The following is a 15615-nucleotide window of genomic DNA, read 5'->3' on the forward strand; positions in this document are numbered from 1 at the left end:
TCCTTAGCAGAGTGGGTGAGTGTGTCTGCTCTCCTGAGCCGGAGGAAACTCCCTACGCTTTTCCCTTTCCTGAAGTTTAAGGCTGGACACAGCTTGCTCTCTGAAAACCTGTGATCTTTGAAAGTAACTGTAGAAGTCCTGAATTTTGGACTATTACTGCTCTCTGCTCAGTGTGATTCTCTGGAAACAGTAAGAAAGCACACACAAGGCTATATCCTTTCCTGCACATAGCAAATGGCAAGAGCTTAATATACACAAAGAAATGCAATGTTGATGGCTAAAGATGTCATTAATGAGTATTTATGGTTTATGAGTGAGATATGAATCCTTATGCAGACCATCAAATATCTGATACACACTACCACTGAAAAAATAGAAATACACTTTATGTTAGTCCTGTGCCACAACACAGGGTTCAAATAATTAGTAGGACATTTTGAAACCGTGAAGAATTTAGAAAATGAAGTGAAGCATGTGACGCTTGCACAAAGCCAAAACCACCTTTGCAGGCTTTCAAGCTGGTATACTTTGGCTGGCTTTGTGTTGGCTGATGCATCTTTGAATGACGACTTGCCTCTTTTGCACTGACAAATCACAGGCATCATCGCGTAGTGTGTTCATCTGAAGAGTTCGCCAGCTGGCATGTGTACAAAATGGCGAGCAAAGCCTCCACACAAAGTCTGCAGTTGTTTGTTTTCTCCACAATTATGTCACTGTTTGTCAAACCCAGGCAATAGCCATCTCTGCCAAGAAGCCTTTAGCCCACTCATAGCACCTTGGAATGGTAACACTAACTGTACTACTCCTGGTTATAGCATTGTCACCCACATCATCCCATGGATCTTGTAGTACCTGCAGCAGAAGGTAGCGGTGGAGGGGGAGGTGGTGGAGGTGGTGGAGGTGGAGCTGGAGGTTCCACAGCAGCAGGAGAAATGCCCCCGAGACCTCCACTTCCAGCTAGGCCAGGACTCCCTGAGCCCACCTCCCCGATAGCAGCCCCAGCAGGCACCCCTCCACCTCCTCCCAGAGCTTCGATGGAGATGTCTCCGTCAGGTTGCTTGCGTAGGCGGATGGTGCCCTGCTGCTCCAGCTCCAGTAGCCGCTTTTCGATGTTGGTGTGTCGCTGGAAGGCAGCGTCCTTCTCCTGGATCATCCGCCGGAGTGTGTGAACCTGCGAGCTGGTTGATTCGTATGTCTCCTGGGTGTTTGTGTGTGTGGAGGGCAAGAGAGAGAGACATATAGACAGTCAGGAGGCAAGAATGTTGGTGTTTGAGTTTTAAAACCCTCCTACTGATTCTGTAATGCCAGATACAAACATACAATTAAGGTGCTACAACAGAGGTCTGATTAAAGTAACAACGTGGTGGAAAAAAAACAGATCTAGTATCTCAGCCAAGACCTGTTTGGTGTCTGAAGTTAACTATTTTAGTTTAGCACTTAAATATATAACTAGCAAACAATAGAAGCTTGACTACCAATTAGCATGATGCAAAAGGTGCTGTCATCACTTTCCTCAAACTGTGCCAATTTCAATCTCAAATCAACTTTTAACCAATTTTTAAAGATGAAAGTGTGTCATACAACCTGTTTCAGTTTCCATAACACAATTCAGGCAAACTATTCAGGCATGGAGTTCACGCAACACTCCATGAATTGGTGGAGTTATAAGTTTCCTTTAATTGATAGCTACATTAGCTCTAGTTCAAATCTAAGGAACAAAATTGAAAACTGAACATGTCTTAGCGGACTCACATAGGAAAAGTGAAGAAAGTAAAACTGGGGTTATTTTTATTGATATAAACACAACATTAAGGTCTCTGATGACAGAATAGATCAAATTACTTATGCACAGTACCAGAGTGACATAATTAGATCTGCAGGAATGTAGTGTTATAAACCCTCTATCCTGAGTATCCTGAGAACCATTCTGTCCTGAACTACTAGCATTAAAATGCTTCAAACTTGATTATTCTCACTTTCAGTGTTGTGTGTAAAATGCATAAAAAGTAGGAGGCAGTAACTGTTACTGTTACAACAAATGTGCATCATCATAAGCAGCCTTTTAAGCAAAAACTCCCCGGGGGGGGTGAATTACATTTTTTGACTGTTCAAAACTATCACTTTAAACAGCCTTCAAATTTGTGAGTAGAATACGTACACAGTCACAGCTCTCTAATCATGACCTCTCCACAGTGAATAACTTTATTTAAACTCACCCAAAGCAATATATCATTTAACATATCAAGTCATTCCCATCTAAGCTATGCTATATATTATAAATGTACACAGCCCTGTGATATGACTGTAGTCTAACAGTGCTTTACTGGAAACTGCTGTGGGTAAATTACTGTAAAATACAGAGTGAACTAAGATAATTCCTGGAGCGGCAATGTGATGACATAGTACGAGCAAGTTAAAAGGACAGTCCTACCCTGATGACTGCCAGTTCCTTGTCTTTATGGAGGAGTTGCTTCTCCAACTCAGCCACCTTCATCACTGTCTCATTCTCCACTTCCAGAAGCTTCTCCGTCACCTGGTCCATTCAAAGGAAGAGAGAGGAAGGGAGAAATATGGTACAGTGAGGAGAGAGAAGGCGAGGGATGAGGAAGAGAGAGAGAAAGAGACATGAGCCAAGTACTGATCTTAGAAACAATAGCCTGGGCATCAAAGCCATAACTGCTTCACCACTGCTAGCACTGCTGCTACTGTTACTCTCTCTCTCTCTCTCTCTCTCTCTCTCACTCTTTCACCCTCTCTCCCCCTGTTTACGATCAATAGCATGAGATAAGCTGGGCAGTATGACACAGCAGAAGAGCCAGCAGTACAGCAACACTTTCAGTTTTGGATAGCAAGATCACACTTCAGGGAATATTTGGGGAATACTTGTCCCCCCCCACTTTCCTTTCTGTCTTCTTCTCCACCCCCACGTGTTCTGGCTTCAGCGTTTTTGAGCACAGCGTTTTCTCTGATTCTTTGGTCAATGTGTGACCTTTGCTACAAACATATCTGAGGCCTGCAGAGTGGTCCACTGCTGGGCTTTGGGCTACACCAACAATCTGAGGGATTGTTTCCATTCCGGCCTTTACAATCTTCCATGCTGACCACGGATATCACACCATGCACGCTCACTTAACTATAGTTCAGCACATTAAAATAGATCATTTTTAAAGAGTATTTGGAAACAATACAGTAATGAATGCTGGCAAAGAGAATTCAATAGCTTCATTCAGTTCATACAGATAAGTGAGCATAAAGACTTGGCATATTCTGCACACCATACATTCAGTTTGGCTATTATGATGTTAATGTACATACACTACCTTTCAAAAGCTTGAAATCACTTGACATAATGTAAACGATTTGAGATTGAAATATGAAGTATTTTAGGTGTGTCTTTCAGTATTTTAAGCTTTTTTTGAGAACAAGGTGAAGTTTCTAGTGATAAAGAATATACTGTATTGTATATGGTAAGTAATGTATATAAATACCATTATATACCATTTTATCATCACTAACATTCAGGGCGTTAGTTTTAATATGACATAATTCAGTGTTATACAGCTTTCTTATCTATTACGGGATCCTGTATAGCTTTGTTCATCATTCTGGACTAGAATGGCACAGTATCAGTTATTCTTTTCTGATACCGATGTCAATATTAAACCTCAAGTGTCGACCAATTTCTACGATTTTTTTCTTTAAAACTACTAAAGTTTAAAATGAGCTATTTTTAATCAATGCACTTTATTTAAGAAGAGCATCTAAAAATAAGGTACCATCATGCTCAAACTTCTCAAACACTTTACTGTCCTACAGAAAGAAATAAGCAGCAAACAGCACATAATAAAATGTGAATCGTGTTTCAGGCTAGATTTGTTGCAGGATTGGATCAGATCTTCAAGCCAGCATTTTCTTCTATTATCAGCTTGTTACCTATATTATCTAAATATAACCTATATTACTTCCTACTAATTATTAGAGGCATATGAAGCTGTGGAGTATATTAGATTATATTATATTAGAATCATTTACACAAGATTTTGATATTATATTACCAAAAACATTGATTCAAATGTGCTACTTCTTACGTGTGACAGTTGGTCCTCCAGCTCCTCCACTTTCTCCAGAGCCACATTCTTAGTCTCTGCGTCCTCCAGCAATCCTCCCACATCGAATACATTGTCCAGGTAGGCCTGAATCTGCACTGACAGCTTATCACTCTCTGTGTGCTTGGATTTCTGTCAGGACAGGGGTCAAAGTGTTATAAACCGTGCAGGTAATTAATAACAAAAATGCATTAAGAGATATATATGCAGCAGCTATTTTGTACCAGTCACTTCGGGTAACATTCATATTTTGGGTTTATATAAGTCTGCAGGTTTTTACAAGAGTGATGGACACCGAATGACCTCTTTTGAAGGAAGTGCCAGTATATGTACAATTTTTTACAAATTTTTGTATCTCCAAAATGGCAGCTCCACAGGAGAAGGAAAAAACATTCAAATCTTGTAATGGAAGTTAATGTAACAAGATTCAACAAGTAATTCTGGAACATCTCTATTGGTCCGCTTATCATGAAATTTTAACACAATCCAAGGTGTGACCAAAATATTCCAATCATGTACAGAAGTAAAAAACAACTTTTTTATTTTTTTTGTTTTTAGGGAAAACATCATCCATCATTTGCCCTGTGTGAACAGTGAATGACAAAACAACAGAAATGGCCCAAAATTAATAAAATCTTGCTACAATAAATGCAGTTACCTCCCAGTAACATGTCAAAAACATATGAGGGTTAAGCTTAGGTTTTGGGTTGAGGTTAAGGTTAGGGATTAGGCCCAGGGTGAGGGTTTGGTTTTGGTTAAGGTTGGGTAAGGTTAGGTTTTGCGCAATGGAAGGAACATATTAACAACACATCTACTTAATGTAAGTAATGTATCAAAAGTACATCTACAAGATAATTACTTCAATGTACTCAGATACTTCACTACAGCTACTGATATGTTGTTGATGTGTTACTCTGTTAAGAGTAAATTAATCATCTACGAAGGACAACTCCATTACTTCGGTGATTAATTGCCAAAGTTTTTCCTTCTCCTATGAAGTTAGATTTTGTAGACATGAGGTTCTGTTACAAAAGCCAAGAGGTATACAGTATTGTGCAACAGTCTTTAAAAATAGGATTTAAAACTATTTATTTTGGCTGTAAGACTTTTTCTCCAGTTAATCTCTTGGCACTAAGAGTGTTTGTCCCATTTAAGACACTGTATAATGTTAGAATAACTACAAACACAGTCAAATGTACCAAGATCATCTTTCATATTTTTTAAAAACAGTATTTTTTCCTTGACTAGAAGATTACATTTAGAAGAACTTCTCCTGAATTATTGCTGTTCTCCAGCCATTGCATGGATTTATTCCATCAGCAGTAAACCTGATTTCATGTAATGAAGAATTGATTAGATAAACTAGCTAGTGGATGGCACTTGTATATACTGAATTCCTCACTGACAGTTTATGAAACAGTTAAGATAACACCTGCACATCAAATCACAATCTGCTGATTATTTGTTTATTTGTATTTACTAAACTGTCTTTTTCAAACAAACAAATATATACTGTCCAAATGGCTTTGCCTATCATGACTTTTGTGCAGTACTGTGTACGTATAGAACATCAAAGTGAGTTAGATTGAACTTTGACTCCCCACCTCCAGGAAATCATCCAGACCCAGTTTAGTGAATTCATATTGTAGATGCACTCTGAAGTTCATGTCCTCCACAGAATGGACAACAATGTTGATGAACTGCATACACGCCACCTGAGAAACACACGAGAACATGTACATCAGGTTTCAGAGATAAATAGGGTAGATGTGTCTCAAGATAGCGCTCAGTGAAGCCGTTCTCCTACCATGAAATCAATGTTTCCATCTTCACAGCGGAAGTAGTCCATCAGCTTCTCAAAGCGGTGCTTTTCCTTGCACACCTTCAGTGTAAACACAAATACTTATTATTAATAGATGCCTTGAATCAGATCAATGTGTTACATCCTACAGGCATTCATGCGTTTAATCATGTGGTTCATACACAAAAATCTACACACTTGCAGTGTGTAATCTCAAAAAATCACAAGCAATTCCGAAATCTGTACTTCAAAACCTGAAAGATGTGTCACCCACAGTTAAACACGCAAATAAAGCAGTATGTTGAGTTTCCTGCAGTGGCCTGATATGAAAAACATCAGGCTATCAGGTTACAGACTGCCTCAAGCTCAGAGCTGAGAGAGAGGTCTACACAGGCCATTAGCAGAGAAAATCAGTGGCTTAATTATAGATATTCATGGGAAAAGAAAAGTTTCAAAGCCAGGAATAGGGAACACCAGATCCAGCCAAAAGCCTCCTACACGCTGCATTCAGCAATGCAGACCGATGGAAATGGAATGTACTGCAGCAAATGACTATTTACTATGACGTACATAAAAAGTATATTTCAATATATCAATGCTTCATTTGACAGAGTGACATAAACCAGTCCTTTTTTCTTGTACTTTGTTCAAGGTTTACATGTGTAATATATACAACTCACATGTTTACATACGCCTAGCAACAATAATATTAATAACGTATATTTTTGGTTGGTGTGCAATAACATAACATATTAAAGACTAACCAGGTTTATTTTAAGAAAAATAATATACATACAAATAAAATTTATACATGTCTGTCAATAAAAAACAAAAAACAAAACAAAAAAACTGGCAATCACATTTTACATTTATTAAAAAGGTGTTTTTACAGACAATTATTAAAAGCTGTTAAACAAATAAATTAACTTTGCCAATTTTATATTTGTCGTATCATATGATATGTTATACATGCAATTATGTACTGTTACAATCTTTATATATTGCTGTTTTTGTACATTTTTTAATATCTTAATTTATTGTTTTACACCATTTTTACTTTTACTTAGTAACTCTTACTTCTATGATTATAATAAAAAAAATACAATAATTTTTCCCTGAGTATTCAATGCTTTTTATTTTTTCCTATGTTCTCTTACTCTCATTAGCTGGTTTTCATGTGCTTTTCTCTATATAAAGCACTTTGAGCTGTCTTTAAAATGCATGAAAAGTGCTGTAAAAATAATGCTCATTTATATTATTATTTGTTATTGTCCCATTTAAACAGTTATAGTGATCTTTTCCTCAAAATAAGCCTGTATAAATAAATCAAATTTGGGATGCATGGACAATATACTAGTATTGTGCTCATATTTCTACATATTAGGATAGCAATAGACTTATTAAATCTATTATATTAAAATGCATAGGACATGGTTAGGGCCTGCATTATTTTGAGCAAAATATGTTTTTCATTTAATTGAATAACTTGATTCATCAAGATACTTATCTGGTATGGGAATGGTAGGGCTGAGATTGAATCCCAAAACAGGTTGATTCTGTGATTCCAGAGTTTTGGGAATCAAGCTTCATGGAGCTGTATTGGTTACTGTTACAGTGCGGTGTTCATTGTGATACTTTCCTCCAATTAAAACTGGTTTGTCTTTCAGTGTTTCGTTATTGCAAACTGACAAAGAAAACATTCTCATTTATTAACAATATTTTGAAAAGCTTGGGCATTGCCACAAAAGGTGCCACAAACTCATGCGAGTAAAGTGCAGACTGTGGGTTACTGGGTGGTTTTGGCTTTGTGTATCACATTGCCCTGCATGACTCCGACTCTCTCAGCAGAGGTTCCCACATTGTTTTGACTGCTGAGTCGATTAGCTCTCCTGGGTGCTCGGGGCAGAGTGTGGGGTAATTGGCTGGTTTCCGGCATTTAGCTGACTGGGCAAGCATAACCAGGGAGCCTTAGTAAATGTATGTGGGCTGCAACTCTCTCCCACTAAAACACTGATTGTTATCATACACACTGAGTATGCATAAAACTTTCCCACCATCCTGTTTGATGCAAAAAGATCTGTGCCATTGTATATAACTTAAGGAGCATTAACACGATAGCACAATAAGCCACCATTCACCCTCATCAACTATCAGCGCTTTGATAATATGACTGCCCAGACTTCACATTGCACATGTAAGGCAGCACGAGATGTGTAAGCAGGTACCTCTTTGAAGTTATCAAATGCTGAGAGGATGATCTCATGGCCCCCTCGCACCAGACACACAGCAGCCAGCAGCTCCAGGACCAGCGCCTTTGTGCTGTGGAACAAAACAATGGCAGCCATGAGCATTCACACAGGATCCTCACAATGAGGAGACTTACATTACCAGCCATACATCAGACTAAACATTATCCACCTACGCTGGTCTGCCTCTCTCCTTCAGGGAAAAAAGCCTTGCTTTGTATCCATTGTTAGAGAATTTTCAAAATCAGTAACATGAGATGAAGAGGTGATCGCTAACCTAACCCCTGTCTCTGGGTTGAGCTTTGCTATGTGGGTCATATTTGAGATGTGGACTGACTCACAGTGAAAATCCAAGCCCCTCTAAAATCTTTTTTTGTGAGTGGGGAAATCTATTAACTTACAGCTCCCAACCTGCGAGGCAGCAGTGACATTAGTTATTAGCACGGGCACTAAGAAAAATGCTTTTGCAGTAAGTTTGAGGAAATCCCTACATACACAACTTTTCTATGCTTTGTTTAGAGCTAAGCCTTCATTACAAAGGTTGTTAATCGCTGTAACATACAAAACCCATGCTGAGCTGAAACTAGAGTCCACAGAAAAATACAATCAGTAAACCTGGTAATCAGGTCCTTAAAGAAAATTCTCAGGTCCTGCAAATTCTCCTAATGCATGCAGCTCATGCAACTAGCCTTTGTCCTGAAGGTGTTAAGGAAGGGCCTTACTTACCGTGAGTTCTTATTGTTCAGACTCAGGGCGATTTCATTGACCGCATGCGCGTGGGACATAACCATGTTGAAACCGTACTAAAGAGAGAAAGGGAGAATAGGGGATATGATTTCAGTCACCAGTTCAAGTTCTCTATAACAAACATGCTAGCTGCGTGGTCTGCAATAACTAGTACTCTAAACAAAACACTTACACTAACCTTAACCTCAACCAAAAACTTGAACTTAAGCCTGAATCTTTACCCCAAACCTGCTGATAAAAATCACATAGTTTTGCTGAGGACCAGCACAACAAACAGCTGAAGTCATGCATCATTCTTGTCATCATATTAGCAATGTTGAGTCTAAGCAGGTTTCCTTTATGAGAAAACGAATGGCATTTTCAAGCATGATTGCTAGTCAACAAAAATGTTTTAAGTCTGATATGCTTTGTGCTGTGTCACTAGTTCCTAATGACATTGTCGTTGTCATACACACAATGTTTCAAAGTAATTTTGGGACACTTCTTTCAGAACGTATTTTTCAGAATTATTTTGTTATTTGTTAGTGTATTAAGGAATTTAATATACTCAAGTGTACATCATTACAGCTATATAGTAACTTATTAATCAGAGTCCAATTAAGAAATAGCACACTAGAAAGCATTCACCCAACTCCTCATTTTGCTTTAAAACAAATGTGGGACACTAATCTAAACGCATACATGTTTAACTCAGAGATCGCCAACGGACCAACTAAATTACATTACCATTCTGAAAAATAGAGATAAACGACATGAAGAAAACTGCATACAGCATGATGCATACTGAGTTGAATTAATCTGACAAAAAAGATTCTCTCGGTAATGTTTCAGTATTTCAGTACTTCAGTACATTATTCACATTTCTACTCCTGAACCCTGGTGTAATATAGAAAATCCAGTGATATTCAAAGAAAACCCAGTTTCGGAATGTTTGTGTTTACCGCAGGGCACGGTGGCAGCCATTTTCAAATATTCCATTCATTTTTCCCATAGAGAAATGTGCTTAGAGTTCCTCATAGGGACTTGATGATGTCAACTACAGAATGACGACACTTCCAAGATCTATAAAGTGAAACTGACTGATTCTGTGTTGATTGATTGCCAAGTGATTGCATGTTAAATACCAGCTTGTATTTGTGTTTATGTCACTGTACAACCACCAGGGGGAGAGGGACTGTTGGGTGACATCATTTCTCAGAAAAGCCTCTTGAAAGTGCTCCTATCATGTGAAGTACCTGATAGTTCATGATGGCTCTCAAACACATGATGCACACGTGCACGTCATCCTTATGACTAACTAGCCGGGAGTTCTTGATGGTTTTGGTGTTTGCTGCCGAACTGTAGCTGCAATAGACAATATTAAAACGTGACATGAAACAAGTCTGAATTCTGCAAAGACCTTCACACAAAGTCATTCAGAATGGTTTGATGTGAAATGGTTCATTGTAGAGAAACCTATCCATTTGACTTTCTTTACAGTGATGAGGATAGAAACCAGAAGTTGTGTTATCAACAATGCATGTAGCCATTTCTTTACTATCCAAAATGACTAGTAAACCTATGAGTTTTTATATGCAATATTGATAATGATGGTAAATTACTTATAAATCAGAAAGAATAGTTTAATTAGAGAAGAATATTGTCTTATAATTCCCTACATGTACCTCTCCACCATTAAGACATTTAAAAAAAGGCCAAAACCTGATATTAAAACTATCATAAAACAATGTCTTGGGCATCATATTTATAACCACTTCACATGATTTCTTTCTGTAAGGGAGCTTTAAGAGGTATTAATCTTTTCAGACATCTGGTTCTTATCACCACCACTGTGAACAATTTTGAGATAGTAAGTTTCTCTAGAACAGATCTTTGCATATTAAACCACACAGAATGAGTTTACATCTTAACCATTTACTTATAGGGAAACTTAGAAAAGTCAGTGGAACACAAACCTATCAGAAAAACTGCTTTAAACCATGTATCTCCAAAATGATGCCTTTACAGTAGCAGGTAAACGCGTTCTTAATCTTTACAGAGACTTCATTTGTAGTCATTTTGGAGCTTTTGTATTTACCCAATTATCATGAAATTTTCACATAATCCTAGCAGCTCAAATGAGGTACAAAAAAGATACATAGTTTTTGGGCAGTGATGATATACTATATTAAATAGATGTTTCAGTTCATCATTTGCATGCACTGCTCTCAGGAAGTGTGGTTTCAGCTCAGTGGGCTACATATCGGAATCTGGGTATGACTGACACAACTGCAAGTGTGTCAGTCACCAGAGACGTATCTCTACTGCATATACACACACGCACACACACACTGAGAGACAATGCGGTTCTGTTGCGTGCTATGCACCCTGAGGAGAATATATGAGGGAGCGTGTCACATGCTTCCTGTGTGCTGAACTCAGATAATCAACATAGTTTTCTTAGGTTGTGACGCTGGGACTGGAAGTAGCTTCAAAGGAATTGAAACAGACAAAAATCAAAATTACACAACTTTCACAATTTCACTTGCACAATTTTCCCGTGACCCAAAGCAGTCAAACAGCTTGGACATGTTTGGTGTTTGACATTAGTGTCTTCAGTTTTGTACAGAACCTATGGGGCTAATGCAGCTAACAGGCAACAAAGAAGCTATACATATATTACACTATGGGTACTTCAAATTTTACTCAAATGTAGAAGCAGGGAGCCAAAAACATACTTGTTGGAAATTAGAAAGGAAACATACTCAAGTATAAAAAAGTAAAAAGTAAATATTGTAATATTTAATATTTAATATTTTGTAATATTACTGCTGAGCATAAGCTAATCATGTACTGCATGTTACAAACTATAAGAAATTAAGCAAAATAAGAAAAAAACATATCTTTGCCCATATTACAAATATACGTGCCATATATGTGATGTTTAAACGTATGTGCTAAATATGCTTAACTGTGATTTTTTTGACTATTTTTAAACATTTAAATATCTCAATATATCCACATGTATGTTAATATCAGAGGTGGAGGAAGTACACATATCATGTACTTGAGTTAAAGTAGAGATGCCCAAGGTAAAATATTACCAAATATTACCAAATATAGACCTCAACTTGAGTAAAACTACAAAGGTGTTTGGCTTCAAATGTAATTAAGTATTGAAAGTAAAAGTAGTAAAAGATTAATTATGGCTCTGATGTCCTGTTATCATTTTTATAACAAGACTTGCTTCATGAAGTCATTTTAGGTGAAAATACTCCTGCGTCTCTCTTGGTCAACCAGTCTTTTAATAGAATGTCATTAATTAGTGACGTTGACGTCTAAATGATCATAAGCACAAAACACTGAAGGCAAACAGTTTCCATCAGGAGAACCGAGTGGCTCTGAAATCACTTTTTACAAACAAGCAAAGTTTCAGTTTAAGATTTATTTGTAACTTTTTAAGTAAGTTACAAGTTGAATAAAAACTTGCTTTAAACTCAGGATCACAAAGAAGTTTTCCTTTACTATATTGATCTGTAGGTCTCTGTTCATAAACATAAACTAACGAAACTAATTTACTATAAAATGAAATTGTGTTTGTATGAATTGAGAAAAAAAGAAACATACGACTGCATATGTGTACATATTTCTATACTGTGCTCTATTTACACAAAGTTAGGTTAGTTCATCATTTAGGTGACGTATGTGGTCCCAAATTGTTACACTGCTGCACTGACGTTGAACTGTGTGCTTGCACTGGGTTGGTATGACCAACAGGTCAAAACAAGCTCAGAACAAAGTGACCACTGTGCCCTGACTGGTGTTCTTGCTTTGTGCTTCTTTTGTTTTTGCCATGTTCTGTTTTTATACACACAAAAAACAAAAGGAATGACAGATTTCTCAAAGTGAAGTGGAGTAAAAAGTAAGATATTTGACTTAGAAATGTAGTGGAGTGAAAGTAAAAAGTCACCCAAAATGGAAATACTTAAGTAAAGTACAGATACATGAAAAAACTACTAAAGTACAGTAACAAATTGCATTTACTTAGTTACTGTCCACCACTGGTTAATATACTAAAATATGTGTACCAGCAACAATATATATTGCAATATACTGTTAATATGGCTTTCATGGCAGGTATAAATTAGGATCAATGTTTTAATAAATGAATTAATAAATTAATTAAATAATTATAATGTGTGGAAATTCGAAAATGGAAAAAGAAAAATCTTCTGGCCTTCAAGATTTGTACTCAAGTAATCAAAGCTCTGAAAATGGACAAAGTATGTTTTTCGTCTTAGAATTTGCCGCACAAATTAATAATATTTTACATTCATACAGATTACAAGAATCTGTGCAAGCGTTTCATATTCACTAAGGTGATCATCCTGAATGTAGGATAATGGAATTTTACAGCATATTAAAAATTACATTTCGTATCAATCATGAATGCTTTATGACCACAAGCACTTTTAACAATGATAATCTGAATTTCTAGTGCGCTTTGTATCATAGACTGTTCATCCTATAAATAGATTTTAATCTGTTCATGATTATATCATTACATACACACTACTCATCACTGATCATTGCATTTTAAGCTTGTTACTCATTAATGAATGTATCAAATGAATGCTTCAAAATGATTATGTACTTGTAATTAAGTGTTACTGCACTGTTCATAAATATGCCAGGAATGCTTCATGTGCGTGTAGTTCCTGTAGAGCATCTGTACTAAAGTCTTTTCCTGTGATTATTTAGGCAAGTAAACAGCTACCTGCTAGAGTAACTTCTATTACTTAACTACATTATCTTCATCGCTCCAGTACAAAACTAAAGAAGCAAACTTCAGACAGTCTTGGCTCATTAACATTTGGTGAACTATACATTCAAATGCATTACACAATGACCAATTTGATACAACACTGAGTTCTCACTAGGATTTTAAATAAGAAACAACAGGTACAAAAATACCACACATTTACCACACATCACAGAGCAAATCGAGTTTCTCTAGAGGCTTTATCAGGTGAGACACATAAGCAGATACATACAGTAATATTCAAAAGTTTTACATGTTGTGTTCTTTTTCTTCACTTTTCCCAATTTTCTCCCCAGTTTAGTCTATCAGACACCTAACTGGGAGAGAGGAAATGCCATTCTACCCACCCAGAGACAGCAAGGCCAATTGTGCTCTCTTGGACTACCGGCCACGGATGGCTGTGGCATTACCGGGAATTAAACTCGCAATCTTCTGTTTATAGGGCAAGGCCTCTTGAACAAATGAAATGTAGCCTATGCAAAAGTTTTTTATTTTAGTTTAAATTTTTTCCCATATGTGTGCTGTAAAACTGGCAGAAATATGCCATATTTAGGTTTTCCCTGTACATTTTTTCCCCATAGAAAATAAAAAAATGAAGGTAATTTGACCAGGGGTGTTCAAATTTTTGAATACGACTGTATATCCAAAGCTGGGTAAAGATTAAAAAAAAAGAAAGCAGTGAAGAGGTGAAGGATGAGCAGGACAGCAGGTGCTGGCACGGCCACGATTATGTTACCCATGATACTTACCGTGGAACAGAGTGGCGCATCGAGCGCACCAGTGTACCAAAGCCATTCTGGTGCAGATCCTCGATGGACCTGCTCCAGGACTTCATCTTGTCCAGTGAGCCATCCTCCCCATTGTCCATCCCTTCAAAATCCAACCTGAGCCGTGCACACACACACAGAAGCACAGACACAAGGGGAACGGGGTAAAGTTGAGGAGCGCTAGCGACGAAGCTCATTAAAGGGGGGACCGATGTTATTTTGCACAGCAGCTGAGCACCATTCAGGATTATCACAGCTCAGCAGGACTCAGCAAAGCACTCAGTCCAGCACAGCCCTGCAGGTTATTGCAACAGGTTATTACCAGCAAAACCATGTCTCACCCACAAAGCACATTAACCACATTCCAGTCAGCATCATATTAGAAGGATGAATCTTGGTCTGCTCTGTGGACCAATTCTGGACATGTGTGGTAGTTGAGACTCCATGGCTATATACACAATATAAGTAAAGTGAAGACAGATACAGTCATATGCTAAAGTCTGGCCACTCCTGGTCTTATTTTTCTAAGTACATATAAGACAACAATAAGAGAACACACTTCTGCACATTTAATGCACTGCTCTTGTTTGCTGCATTTAACATAGTGGAAAAAAATAAAATATAAAAGGTGGCCTGTTCAAAAAGTGACACTGTTTATATTTTATGTTTTTTTTTCCCCACTATGATAAACTAAGCAGATAAAGATCCACCTCCCTCTACATCAACCTTTAATCAATCTGCACTGCATGTTTGTTAGATGGATCGCTGAATATCAATGAGCTATATCAGCACCCGTGTTGAAAGATGCAAGTGTGCTTTTATGTTTTCTAAACGAGTTACTCTCATTAAAGAAGGAACTTGTGGTGTCTGTCTGGCATGAAAACTGACGACATGCTCAACAGAACTTCACTTGTTTCTCGAAATCATACTCCAAAATGCACAAATTCTTTGTTCCACTCAAATCTGAGCGTTCTAGTTCATTTGAGTCATTACTGTCACCCAATATTATTATTGTCAGCAATGCCACTGGCACTAAAGCCATATTTTAGTGAGCCAGCTATTATAACAGGCTATGAGGACATATGAGTTCGAGACATAGTGTGTCATTTTCTATAAGGACAGCTATAACGGTCAACACATTAACATT

At 37.5% G+C, this 15615-nt stretch overlaps 1 protein-coding gene across 7 annotated transcripts in view; it reads right to left on the reverse strand.

The window, feature by feature from the left end:
- Positions 1-15615, reverse strand: part of fmnl3 (formin-like 3) — a 64937-nt gene that overhangs the window by 15065 nt on the left and 34257 nt on the right. For 6 of the 7 annotated variants that reach the window (XM_017694298.2, XM_017694297.2, XM_017694296.2 and 3 more), the window contains 9 exons: positions 14451-14585; positions 10136-10244; positions 8880-8956; positions 8133-8226; positions 5914-5988; positions 5711-5821; positions 4089-4238; positions 2432-2533; positions 853-1198 (listed from right to left, as the gene is read on the reverse strand). In XM_017694298.2, coding sequence (XP_017549787.2) covers positions 853-1198; positions 2432-2533; positions 4089-4238; positions 5711-5821; positions 5914-5988; positions 8133-8226; positions 8880-8956; positions 10136-10244; positions 14451-14585 — 1199 coding nt within the window. The remainder of the gene's footprint in view (positions 1-852; positions 1199-2431; positions 2534-4088; positions 4239-5710; positions 5822-5913; positions 5989-8132; positions 8227-8879; positions 8957-10135; positions 10245-14450; positions 14586-15615) is intronic. The other variant, XM_017694299.2, reaches the window with a different exon arrangement.

The sequence above is a fragment of the Pygocentrus nattereri genome, chromosome 9 (assembly GCF_015220715.1).
Source record: "Pygocentrus nattereri isolate fPygNat1 chromosome 9, fPygNat1.pri, whole genome shotgun sequence".
NCBI classification, from domain to species: Eukaryota; Metazoa; Chordata; class Actinopteri; order Characiformes; family Serrasalmidae; genus Pygocentrus; species Pygocentrus nattereri.